This window comes from Lathyrus oleraceus, chromosome 5, assembly GCF_024323335.1.
Source record: "Lathyrus oleraceus cultivar Zhongwan6 chromosome 5, CAAS_Psat_ZW6_1.0, whole genome shotgun sequence".
NCBI lineage: Eukaryota > Viridiplantae > Streptophyta > Magnoliopsida > Fabales > Fabaceae > Lathyrus > Lathyrus oleraceus.
Window position 1 is genome coordinate 505,834,567 of NC_066583.1, and position 13,049 is coordinate 505,847,615.

General features: G+C 33.0%; 1 protein-coding gene across 1 annotated transcript; it reads left to right on the plus strand.

Annotated features, from left to right (window-relative positions):
* Window positions 1-10,819: 10,819 nt before the first annotated feature.
* LOC127082893 (two-component response regulator ORR9) lies at window positions 10,820-12,703 on the plus strand. Its single transcript, XM_051023119.1, has 5 exons — window positions 10,820-11,080; window positions 11,372-11,475; window positions 11,600-11,677; window positions 12,151-12,221; window positions 12,326-12,703. The coding sequence occupies exons 1-5, from the start codon at window positions 10,993-10,995 to the stop codon at window positions 12,489-12,491; spliced, it is 507 nt and encodes a 168-aa protein (XP_050879076.1). The 5' UTR covers window positions 10,820-10,992; the 3' UTR covers window positions 12,492-12,703.
* Window positions 12,704-13,049: the final 346 nt, after the last annotated feature.

Sequence of the window (13,049 nt, forward strand, 5' to 3'; positions counted from 1 at the left end):
TTTCCTCCATTGCTCTTTTGAATAACTATGACACTAGTACCTTATGTTACAACGAGCTATTATCAGTAAGTTTGATCTTGCTCGTCTTTGACGAGTTGAAATCTGCAAATAACACTTTTTGACCAATCATGTGATTCTAGAAACCCGAGTCGAGGAACCAGATCTTGGAGTCGACAAGGTAATTTGTAATTATAGACATAACCACCATATCTTCATAATCATTTGATCTTTGTGTGCAAGGTTTTATCCTTCCTCATTGTCTTCTATCGCCCCCATGTCTTTATTGTACCAACAATTCTTAGCCAAGTGACCCCACTTTTCACAGTTATAACACTACACATATTTTTTCTCTTTATCTTTCATATAAAATTTTCCTTCTCCTCTTTTCGAGGATTCAGAAGCCCTATCATCGACCTTATGCTTTTGAGGATTTGACCAAGACTTCTTGCTCTGAGTCTTGTCTCATTTCCCTTTGAACTTCGCAAAACCATCATGCTTCTTCCAAGCATGAGCTTGCAAAGCTTATACCGAATCTTGAACCATTTTCCTTTAGAATTCCTAAACTCATTCGCCTCCAATGAACCAACCAAATCTCTCAGTTTCAAGGTTTCAAGATTGTTGGATTCTTGAATATCTACGATAACATGATCAAAGTGAAAGGTCAACATACGCATTACCTTCTCAACTATCATCTTATCAGTTAGGGTTTCACCATAACCCTTCATGAGGTGGACGAAATTTTGCACCTTCGACACATAGCCTGCAATTGTTTCATCTTCTCCCATCTGCATCAAATCATACTTCCTTCGCAAAGTCTGCAATTTGACAACTTTGAATTTCTCACCCCCTTCATAGTACTTGACAAGAATATCACATGCCTCCTTCGCCGATTCAACATGACAAATCTTGTAAAAATTCTCTAAATCTACCGCCGATTGAATGCAATACACGACCTTATAGTCTATCTTCTTCACCTTCTTGTTTGCGACTCTCTGAGCATCAATTGCATTCTCAGAAAGCTCAGAGACGTCATTAGTAACCACTTCTAGGGTTTCATAAAAGTTGAACAATGACTTCATATGCTTGCTCCATTGGTTCCAATTTTTGTCGTCAAGAATTGGAAGAGAATTCAGAATGCCATTAGAAACATTCATATTTGCATCGATTCATTAACAACCCACGATCCTGAAAACACGATCACCGAGGTGTGATTCTTGAAAACATGATCAAGAATCTAACTAGAGCTCTAGATACCAATTTGTTAGTGCGTGAAACACTTTTAGTGAGGAGAGAAATAATGTGAGAGAATGAAAATAAATATTGATATTATTGAATTATGATTGTACAAACTAAATTATAAAATATGTCTATTTATATACAACTAACTTGTATACTAAGTAACAAACCCTAAAACCTAATTAACTTTAGGCTTGAGCTGCACAACTTGGTTATATCACAACAAGAATTAAATCATTGAATTTTTTTTCTTTGGATAAAAACATTGAGAAATTATTCTTAAATATAAAAGTGAATTGCAAAAGGTCAAATCAACAACAACAACACCATTTCGTGAGATAGATTGCAAGAGAAGATTAGTTTTGCTAAGACTGATTTAAAATTAGTTTCTTCAACGAACTAAGAACAACAACACACAACCTTGAAAGATTTTCTAACCAACTAATAAACCTTAAAAGACTTTTCTGTCTTGGAATCAATCTTAGAGAATAATATTTACGAGTTTGGAGAGGCAGCATATGAGTTAGGTTAGGACAAAACTTAATGAACATATACTTTTATAGGAAAAAATGAGTAATCTTTCCCCTTGATTAGTAGGTTAATCGAAGGAATAAATGACTTAATATTTAAATTTAAAAAATAACACCATTATAAAAATATGGGTAATGCTAACTTATTACCTAGAGGAACTTGTTAAGAAATATACGACTAGAAAATTAGTACTAGAAAAAGTAATAAAATAATTAATTTTAAATTTTTGATAAAATCAATACACAATTTTTAAAAAAACATTTTACATTTTTATATTTAATTCTTAACTTGTGTCTGAAGGACACAAGTTATCATTACTCTAAAAGTATCTGTGATTGTTGAAATTTGAAGTTTCTTTTAGTTAGTTTATCCTTCAATTGTATCTAGTAAATAAAGAAATATATTGTAATTGAAAAACATGGCACGCTCTGGATTTATACTACAAGATAAGTGTTGTTGCACAAGGTTATAAAGATGAAAAATGAAGAAGAGAGATAAGAGAGATTAATAAAAAAACTTCCACTACTCAAAACGGTTACACAGAAAAATGTACGCACACTACAAAAGGAATAAAGGTACAATTTGTTCACATCACACACTTGCTTAAATGCAAGTGGAACTTTAGGAGAAATACTAAAATATCCTCTAACAAACTTTGTCTACAAGTTTATGAAAATATGAATTAATTCTAACACCATCACTTAATTCATATTCAGCTTAACCAAAACTAACAACACCAATCCATCCCTCAAACGGAGAAATTAATCAGCCTTGATCGCCTTCGTCAGAACATCTGTCAGCTGCTTCTGGATGCTATAGTGAACAACTTCTATCACTCCATTACGAACCTGGTTTCTCATAAAGTGATACTTAGTCTCAATATGCTTACTTCTCCCATGCAACACTGGGTTCTTAAAAAGATTGGTTGAAAACTTGTTATCAATGATCAACTTCAGAGGCTTGTTTACCTTGATCTTCAGATTCTGCAGTAAATTCAGAAACCACAAAGCTTGGAATGCAGTCACAACACCTGCAATATATTCTGCTTCACAGGTTGACAAAGCAACAATTGGTTTCTTCTTGGAACACCGAGAAATAGGACTTCCCAAAAACTTAAACAAGTATCCAAAAGTACTTCTTTTGTCAACTATGTCTCCACACCATTCAGAATCTAAGTAACTTAGGAGTTATGAGTCAGTTTCAGCACCAGAAGGGAACAAAACTCCATGCTTCAGAGTTCCTTTTATATACCTCAGAATTAGGGCAGCAACTTGGTAATGAGGCCACTTCGGTTTACTCATAAACCTACTCGTCATTCCAACTGCATAGCAAATATCAGGTTCGGTATTACACAAATACCTCAGAGACCGTACCAACTTCTTAAACGTTATTGTATCTACATCATCACCATCAGAATCAGAATCTAATTTATGATTTGTATCAGCAGGTGTGACAACAAATTTACAATTCAGCAGCTCAAACCTCTTTAGAAGCTCAAGTTCATATTTCAGCTGATGTAAAATTATGCCTTTCTCAGAATACATAATCTTCATCCCTAGAAAATAAACCATATTTCATAGATCAGTCATCTCAAACTTATTCATCAGCTCCTTCTTGAACTTAACTATCTCATGTTCACAACTTCCTGTTAGCAATATGTCATCAACACACAGACACACCAGAATCACATTGCATTCAGAAGTATGTTGAACATAGACACCATACTCCATCTCACATTTATGAAATCCCCGCTTCTTGAAAAATGAATTCATTTTCAGATTCCAAGCTCTAGGGGCTTGCTTCAGTCTATACAAAGCTTTGTGTAATCTTTGCACCATTCCCTTTCCGATTATTTTTCTCAAATACAGGAGGTTGTGACACATAAGCCTCTTCTTCTAATGAACCATTCAGAAATGCAGATTTCACGTCTAAATGCATAAGAGGCCAATTCTTGTTAGCAATTATCACAATCACCAGTCTGATTGTTTCATGTTTTGCTACATGCACAAACACTTCAAAGTAACCTAACCCAGGTTTCTGCAGAATACCTCTCACAACTAACCTTGCTTTGTGTTTGCCAATTGATCCATCTGGATTTAGCTTCACCTTATAAATCCATCTCACGCTGATGTCTTTCTTGTTCTTTGGAAGTTCTGCCAGCTTCCAAGTCTTGTTTCTCTCCATGGCATCAAGTTCTTCTTCCATGGCCTTCAGCCAGACTTTCTACTAGAGAGCTTCTTCCGTACTAACAAGTTTAAAGTCTAGTAACATGGAACATTGAATAACTTCCCCTTCATAGTCTACTTCAGTATCTTGCAGCATGTTAAACTCTACAAATCTTCTTTGGATGTTTCTGATTCTTTGTGGCCTCTGAACTTGTTCAGAACCTTCTGATTATGGAACAATATCAGATTCTAGAACTCCTGAAGTACCGACTTCATAAGTATGACCACCTTCAGAATTTGGAATATTCCTAGAATCTGGACTACCACTAGAATCTGAATCACCATCCGAATCTGGATCACCATAATTTGAATCACCATCAGAATCTGGATCAAAATCACATTCTTCCTCAGAATCAATCTCTCCTTCTGATTCTGACTCACTCTCTTCAGGCTCTGGCTCATCTTCAGAATCAGAATCAATATCTTCATAATTTAACTCTGCATTGGAGTTGGATTGAGACTTACTCCAATCCCATACTTCTGACTCTTTCACAACAATATCTCTACTGACTTCAACCTTATTAGTGAATGGACAATAAAGCTTATAAGCACCTGTACTATGATACCCCACCATTAATATCACCTTGCTTCTATCATCCAACTTCTTTATAGTAGCATCTGGAACGTGTTTATAACAGACAGAACCAAATACTCTGAAATGACTCACACTTTGCCTATCTCAAGTCCACCTTTCAAAAGGAACAATTTCCTTATTATTCTTGGTTGGACACCTGTTGAGCACATATGTTGCAGTGGTAACAACTTCTCCCCACAAAGTGTTAGGAAGCTTCTTCTCCTTCAGCATGCTCCTTACCATATCAAGCAAAGTTCGGTTTCTCCTTTCAACAAGACCATTGTATTGAGGAGTATATAGAGCAGTCACTTCATACTCAATTCTATTCTCCTCACATAACTTCTTGAACTATGTAGATTTATACTCACCTCCACCATCAGTTCTGAGAATCTTCAGAATCTGACCACTCTGTTTCTCAGCCTTGGTTCTGAATTTCTTAAATTCAGCAAACACCTCGTGTTTGAACTTTATATGGGATACCCATGTCATCCGGGTGAACTCATCCACAAATGAAGCAAAGTATTTATTCCCTCCTAGTGAAGGTTTTGGAAATGGTCCACACACATCATAATGCACTACTCCCAAAGCATGCTTTGCTCTTGGAGCTACTTCTTATTCAAATGACAATATTGGTTTCTTCCCTCTCATGCACACATTGCATGACTTTTCTGGTTTCTTAATTGTAGGAAATCCATGTACCAGTTTCTTTGAATTCAGATTACGTAAGCTTCTGAAGTTCAAATTACCAAATCTTTTGTGCCACAACTTACTTTCCTTCATAACACTTCTTGTGCTAAGACATTCAGAGTCTGCAGTTTTAACATTCACCTTGAAAGTTCTATTCTTTCCCTGTTCTGACTCCATAATCAGCTTCTGATTATAGTCATACAACTTCAAAAGATTTTCCTTCACGGTAATTGAGAATCCTTTTTCAATTAATTGACCTACACTCATCAGATTGCTCTTCATGCCAGGAACATACCAGACATTCTGAATTAATGCAAATTTGCCATTATTCAGAATCACTCTAACATTTCCCATTCCTTCAACATTCAGATACCTATCATGAGCACATCTGATCTTGGTCTTCTTCCCAAAGTCAAAATCAACCAGCCATTTTTTATTTCCAGTAAGATGGTCTGAACAACCAGTGTACATATACCACCAGTCTTCTAGAGACACGCTATCAAAATTAGAAGCCAATAATAGCATATGTTCATCATCATAACTTCTGGCGATATCCACTTCTTCTGATTTCCTCTCCTTGTTTGACCAACAATCTGCAACAAAGTGGCCAAACTTCTTAAAATAGTAGCATTGAACTTTTTTCTTGTCATACTTATCCTCTCCCTTCTGACTCCCAAAAGTTGAGGTTTATGACTTCTGAGACCTACCATGTCTTTTCTTGACTTCTGACCAAGACTGCTTCTGGTCTTTCTTGACAAAAGAAACTTTCAGAGCCTGCTCTACCTCTCTCTCGGAGGTTCTTTCAGTCAGACGCAACTCTTGCACCTCTAGACTACTTTACAGCTCTTCTATTCTCATGATGCTCAGATCTTTAGAATGTTCAATTTCTATAACGATGTAATCAAACTGAGGAGTAAGAGATCTAAGTACCTTCTCAAAGATGCTTTCTTCTGTGAGAGTTTCTCCATACGAATTCATCTAATTTGTGATCAGAATTACTCTGGAGATGTAGTCAGGTACCTTCTCATTGTTCTTCATCCTGAGATTCTCATACTTCTTACGTAGAGACTGAAGTTTCACCTTCTTCATTGATGCATCATTGTTGTAGCACCGTACTAGTGTGTCCCACACAGCTTTTGCCATTGTCGAATCAACGATTTTCTCAAAGACGTTCACATCCACACACTGATGGATGTAGAACAGAGCCTTCTGATCCTTCTTCCTCAGATCACGCTGAACATTTCTCTGCATATCTGTTGCATTTTCTGGTAGTGCAACCTGAACGTAACCATCGTTTATGAGATCAAGAATATCTTGAACTCCAAACAACACACGCATCTGAATCATCCAACGATTCCAGTTCTTGTCATCGAACACTAAAAACTTGGTACTCAGATTACAGTTTTCGTTCATCTTCAACCTTGTGCCATACACTCATATCTCACCTTAACACAGTGTTTCCCGATCCCACAGAATCAAGATATGTGATTCTATTACGATTCTCATCAGAAATTCAACATGAATTCTTCGAACAAAAATCAATCACACAACGTCTCACTATTCCACTAGTGTTCCCGTGGTGTTTCCATGTGGATCTGAACCGGAACTTTAAATGTCAATTGTTGGTGCACAAAGTGATAAAGATGAACAATGACAAAAGAGAGAAAAATGAATAATAACAAACTTTCACTACTTAAAACGATTACACAGATAAATACACACACTATAAAAGAAATAAAGATACAATTTATTCACATTATTCACTTACTTAAATGCAAATGATTCTTTAAAAAAATATAAAAATATCCTCTAAATCAATTTTGACTATAAATTTCTGAAAATATGAATTAATTGTAACAAAATAACGGGTATGAGGGCCATGACACCTTTAGATGAGTTATTTCATAAAGTGCCGTAGAAATTCAAGTCGGCAAAGTTTCTATTTATGGACATACTCATAGTAATAATTTGTGTCAATAGGTGGGCCATAATGCTAAACAGGTCATGCACGTGGATGAAATGTAATTGAGATCACACACTTAAAAGAAGATATTGGGGTGTGAAGTGAATAGTAGTATATAGCACACCCCAAGTAAAGGTGTCAACTTGCTTCAAGAAATAAAAAGTAAAAGTGTCAAATAGAATTGTTTCGAAAGTTTCTTAATCTGGCCCTTGAAAATGTGAAGAATTTATCGACATGGTTTTTTTGATAGTTTTTTTTTTTATGTTGAAATATATTTTTAAGAATTATTTGGATAGTATAATTTTTAGATTTGAGCAAATTAGAAATTAGAAGATGGGAGGAGAAATTCTTCATAATTTTTAGTTTAGATATATTAAGATAATGGAGACCAGAACATTAATAAAAATGACGTTAAAATGATATGAGAGGAGACATTTCATAGGAAACATGAATCAAGAGAAAAAGAAAATAGAATGTTTGATTGGAGACAATAAAACTTCAAATTTTTGAAGAAAAACTTAAAAATAATTATAAAGTTAATAATAATACTGTATTATTATTATTATAATAATAAATCAACAATTGAGTTTTTTTTTAAATGAAAAGGTCAAAGTTCAAAGATAAAAAATTACTAAGCAATCAACATAGAAGTATAGGTAATAATATAATTGCCTCACAACATAGAAGTATAGGTTATAATATAAGTGTTGACAAGTTTATTTGTAAAAGTATTAGGCTTTAATACAATCGCCTAACAAAAGAGATATTTGAGCAGAAACTCGTTCACAAAACATCAAACGTAGATCACTCCTTGTGTTGACAAGTGTATTTGCAAAAGTATTCGACTTACGATTGTTGAAACGAAGAAGAAGAAGAAGAGGAGAGAGAGAGAGAGAGAGAGAGAGAGAGAGAGAGATGCCTTTATATAGGCAACCAAAACATAAAACAAACCCATACAAGTTACAACCTGCTATATTCGAATTTGTCGAATACATGCTTACAGATAGACAACAACTATATGTTGTATTCAACTTTTCCAAATACAGCTCGCTCTGCAGCTACTTCGACTGGGTCATACAGCCCTGCCGAACACTGACTGTTTACTAAAACCACGAATTACACCTTCTAACACACCCCTAATGCATGTTTTCAAGACCTCTCATCCTGATGCTTATCTTCAACTCATCAAACATGTCTTTCTTCAAGACATTAGGATCCACACATTGGTTAATCAAGAACAAAGTTTTACCAAATTTCTTCCTTTCACCCTTGCGCGTAACTTTTTGAACATCATATGCATTTACTGTCAATGTTAGTACTCCATCATTCACGATTTCAATCACATCTTTAAATCTGAAGATGACCTTCATTTGCGCAACCCACCTCTCGTAGTTCTCATATTTGAAGACCAGTAGGTTCCCTAGGAATTGCGTTGATGTTATGTTTCCCTCTGCCATTTTAAAATCTTGCTAAATTAGAACTCAGACTTATTTATATCAATTTGTTGGAACAATTGAGATTTTCAACAAAGATGGGAAATAAGAAGAAGAAGAAGAAAAGAGGAGAGAGAGAGAGAGAGTTTTGAAAAAAAAGGAGAATTTTATTGAGTGAAGTTTTTTTTATTTACATCATACAATACCTTTGTATAGGCAACCGAAACACAACAAAATCACACAAGTTACAACTTGTTGTATTCGACTCTGTCGAATACAAGCTCACGCATACACAAAAATTATATGTTGTATTTGACTCTATTGAATACAACTCACTTTACAACTACTTCGACTAGGTTACAGAGCCTTGTCGAACACTGATTACTTACTGAAACCACGAATTACACCTTCTAATAACGATGAATATGACAAATTTTCACCTATCATTCTAGTTTGAACAATGGTTAAATTTGTTGTACTAATAACATTCCAATTATACTACCCTGTCCAAAATCCAAACGGTTTTTAACAACTACTTTGGAATTTATATGAAGTTCAATAATTCGAAACCCAAATTCATTTGTTAATCTTAATCCTTTTAGCACACTCCAAAGTTCAGTAATATATACATTACAAGAACCTAAATATCTTGCGAAGTCTCCAAACCACAAAATTACAACCTCTTCAACTATCTTCTCGAACACATTAGGATCCAGACATTGGTTAATCAATAAGAGAGCTTTGCCATATTTCCTCCTTTCATCCTTGCGTGTAACTTTTTGAACATCATATGCATTTGCTTCCAATGTTGGTACTCCATCATTCACGATTTCAGCCACATCTTTAAATCTAAAGATGACATTCATTTGCGCAACCAACCTCTCATAGTTCTCACATTTGAAAAACGATAGATTCCCTAAGAATTGCGTTGATGTTGTGTTTCTGATTGCCATTTCAGAATCTCACTGAATCAGAACTCAGACTTGTTGATACTAATTTGTTGGAACAATTAGGGTTTTCAAGAAAGATGGGGAAGAAGAAGAAGAAAAGAGAGGAGAGAGAGAGAGAGATTTTTTTAAAAAAGGAGAATTTTATTGAGTGAAGTTTTTTTATTTACATCATACAATGCCTTTGTATTGGCAACCGAAACACAAAACAAAATCATATAAGTTACAATATGTTGTATTCGACTATGTCGAAAACAAGCTTACACATAGACAACAATTATATGTTGTACTCGACTCTATTGAATACAACTCACTCTACAGCTACTACGACTAGGTCACACAACATTGTCGAACATTGACTATCCTGAAACCATTAATGACACCTTCTAACAACGATAAATATGACAAATATGCATCTCTCGTTCTGGTTTTAACAATTGTTGAATTTATCGTACTAATAAAATTCCAATTATACTATCCTATGCAGAATCCAAAATATTTTTAACAACTACTTTGAAATTTATATGAAGTTCAATAATTCGAAATCCAAATTCATTTGTTAATCTTAATCCTTCTAGCACACTCTAAAGTTCAGTAATATATGCATTACAAGAACCTAAATATCTTGCGAAGCCTCCGAACCACTCACAGTTATTACATCTTCAAACCACCACATTTAACTTTCAAATCATTCTTACTAACTTCATCCGTGCTAAATCTCATCCAACTTAATGAGAAAGAATCCACTTTATTTAAACATTTTAAACTATTTGCAATTAATCATAGACTCAAGTACTTATAAAAAATTAGTTCAATGAGAGAATCTATTTATTTGTTCGAAAAATTATTTATTAAGCATTAATAACTTAAACGGTAAATTTTTTTATTATAATATGCATTAAGTTAGTGAATCATGATATTACTTTAGATAAATTAAAAAATACCAAAGTATTTGCGTTTACTTTTTAGGACGTTGTTAAAATATAAGTCGAAAATTAATAAAAAATTTACTATTATAATTAATTGATACTATAAAACATTTTTGTTAATACCAATTAAATTCATAAAAAAGTAAAATAATAATAATAATATAACAAAGAATTAAATTAAAAGTTTGGTAGAATAAGAGGACCATCTTTGCTTGTTTTTCAATTCAAAAATCAACAAAGAAAATCTGTCAGATTCTGCAATAAAATCTGTCAGGATCTTTCTTTCCAAACTGTCAGATTTCCTAAGAGGATTTTGTATCTCCTCGAATATGATGTCCACCCTTTTTAAATCTCATATCCTCATTCACATCTTTTTCATCATCACACAAACGTTTCTCTTCCTTTATTTCCTCAAACATTCTTAACTTCATTCTTGTCTTGTATTTTCATATTTCACTATTCAAATAATGGCACAGTTCCATGTTTTGGCTGTTGATGATAGTGTTATTGATAGAATGTTGATTGAAAGACTCCTCAAAACCTCTTCATTTCATGGTAATTACTTACAATATATCTGATTGAAACCACAGTGTAAGATGTTCGCGACAAATGTTTCAAGTTGTTATAGTTTAGAACATATGTCGTGTAAGATGAATCTGACACTGCGGTTTCAGACATATTTTATCATTAATATAAATGTTTTCATTTGTATATGTTTGAAACCGCAGTGTCAGATATTTGTGACATGTAGTGTGTTGATGGATCTGATAATGCGGTTTCAAATATGTTTTTATTATTAATTTTGATGTCTAAATTTGATTTGTTATGTTTTTTTTTTAATTACAGTTACTGTGGTTGATTCTGGAAGTAAGGCTTTGAAGTTTCTTGGTTTGGTTGAAGATGAGGTGAGGAATGAAAAGGTTTCATCTATTGCTACGGAAACAGATCAGGTATAATTCCGTTGCTAAATGTTTATATTAATTATAATATATATAGTTTAATCATTTTTAATGGATAAGTTTTTGAATGATTATGATCTTAATCCTTAATCTTTTGGCTTAATTGTTCTTGCAGGTTGTGGAAGTGAATCTGATTATAACTGATTATTGTATGCCAGGAATGACAGGTTATGATCTGCTGAGAAAAATCAAGGTAACTAAATAAGTTCATAGGTTATTTGAAAAGTGCTTATCTTGGATTTTATGTAAAATTGATTACGTTTTGTATTTGATAAAAAAATTTCTATTAGTGTCTTCAAATTTTCAAATTTTGAATGCATAATAAAATTTGAAATTGAAATGGTGGGATCTGATTTCAGAATTAAATGTCATATATTTTCAATTTTTCAAACACTTCTTATATAATAATAATAATAATTTATGACCAAGATTTTAAATTGTAGTTCCCTCGCAATCTTTAATAATACATATAATCGGATTAATTATATTCAAATCTTTATGTTAGCTGCCAAAATCAAAATTATATATTCTTTTTGAATATTAATTATATTGAAATAAATTTCAAATCAATTACAAATAGATGATTCAATGTCCGTCGTTGATTTGTAAGTGTTTCTGTAAGCGTTTTATGAGTCAAAATTCATAAAAGTATATAATGATTTGCAGGAATCTAATTCTCTTAAAGACATACCAGTTGTGATTATGTCATCGGAGAATGTTCCATCAAGAATCAACAGGTAAGAGAAATAGAATCCACATATCAGAACTTACAACTTTTTGCAAAATTTCAAACTTGGAATTTCACAAGTCCTAATTTTCTTTTATTTTTTGATTGAATAAGATGTTTAGAAGAAGGAGCTGAAGAGTTTTTTCTGAAACCAGTTCAACAATCAGATGTAAACAAGCTGAAACCACATTTGTTGAAGACAAAAGTTAAGAATGTTGGTGAACAAACCAACAACATAGGAAGGATGCAGAACAATAAAAGATGTTACATTCAAAATTAATGATAGTTAGATAGTATTTGACATTTAAATCTTCTCTTACTCGCTAACACAAATATGTGAGAAGTGCATGTTGATGAATAGGTCATTGATTGATAGTAGCTTAACTGGAGAGAGAATTTTTATTGAATTTTTGGTAATGACAAATTGTAGTTTGTTTTTATCTAGTGTCATATGATTGACATTCAATTGTGAAATAATTTTCTTATTATTAACATCAGCAATATGTTAGAATAAAATTGAAAACATAAGAGTTAACATAAATGATAAAACGACTATTAATATTCTTGTAAGATTATGAATAACATGGTTATGTTGTCTCATAATAAAACTAATCATATAATTTTGACTTAAAAGTAATTTCTCTTAAGAGTGAGAATGAATCGAACCAACTCGGAAATAAAGTTTGGAATTCGGTTTGACGATTAAATCGTTGAATTAAATTCATGAAACAAATGAGTTGAATTTGAGCGAATAATTAAATTCGTTAACTAAATGAGCTGAATAGGAACTATATATAATTCGAATCGTTAGGTTCATGAGTCAATTCGATTATATATG

Bases quoted from the DNA above. Each gene is read 5' to 3' on its own strand.
- LOC127082893 (XM_051023119.1), top strand. From the start codon at position 10,993: ATGGCACAGTTCCATGTTTTGGCTGTTGATGATAGTGTTATTGATAGA. The intron at 11,081-11,371 runs GTAATTACTTAC...TTTTAATTACAG, and splicing joins CAAAACCTCTTCATTTCATG to TTACTGTGGTTGATTCTGGA. The intron at 11,678-12,150 runs GTAACTAAATAA...AATGATTTGCAG, and splicing joins ATCTGCTGAGAAAAATCAAG to GAATCTAATTCTCTTAAAGA.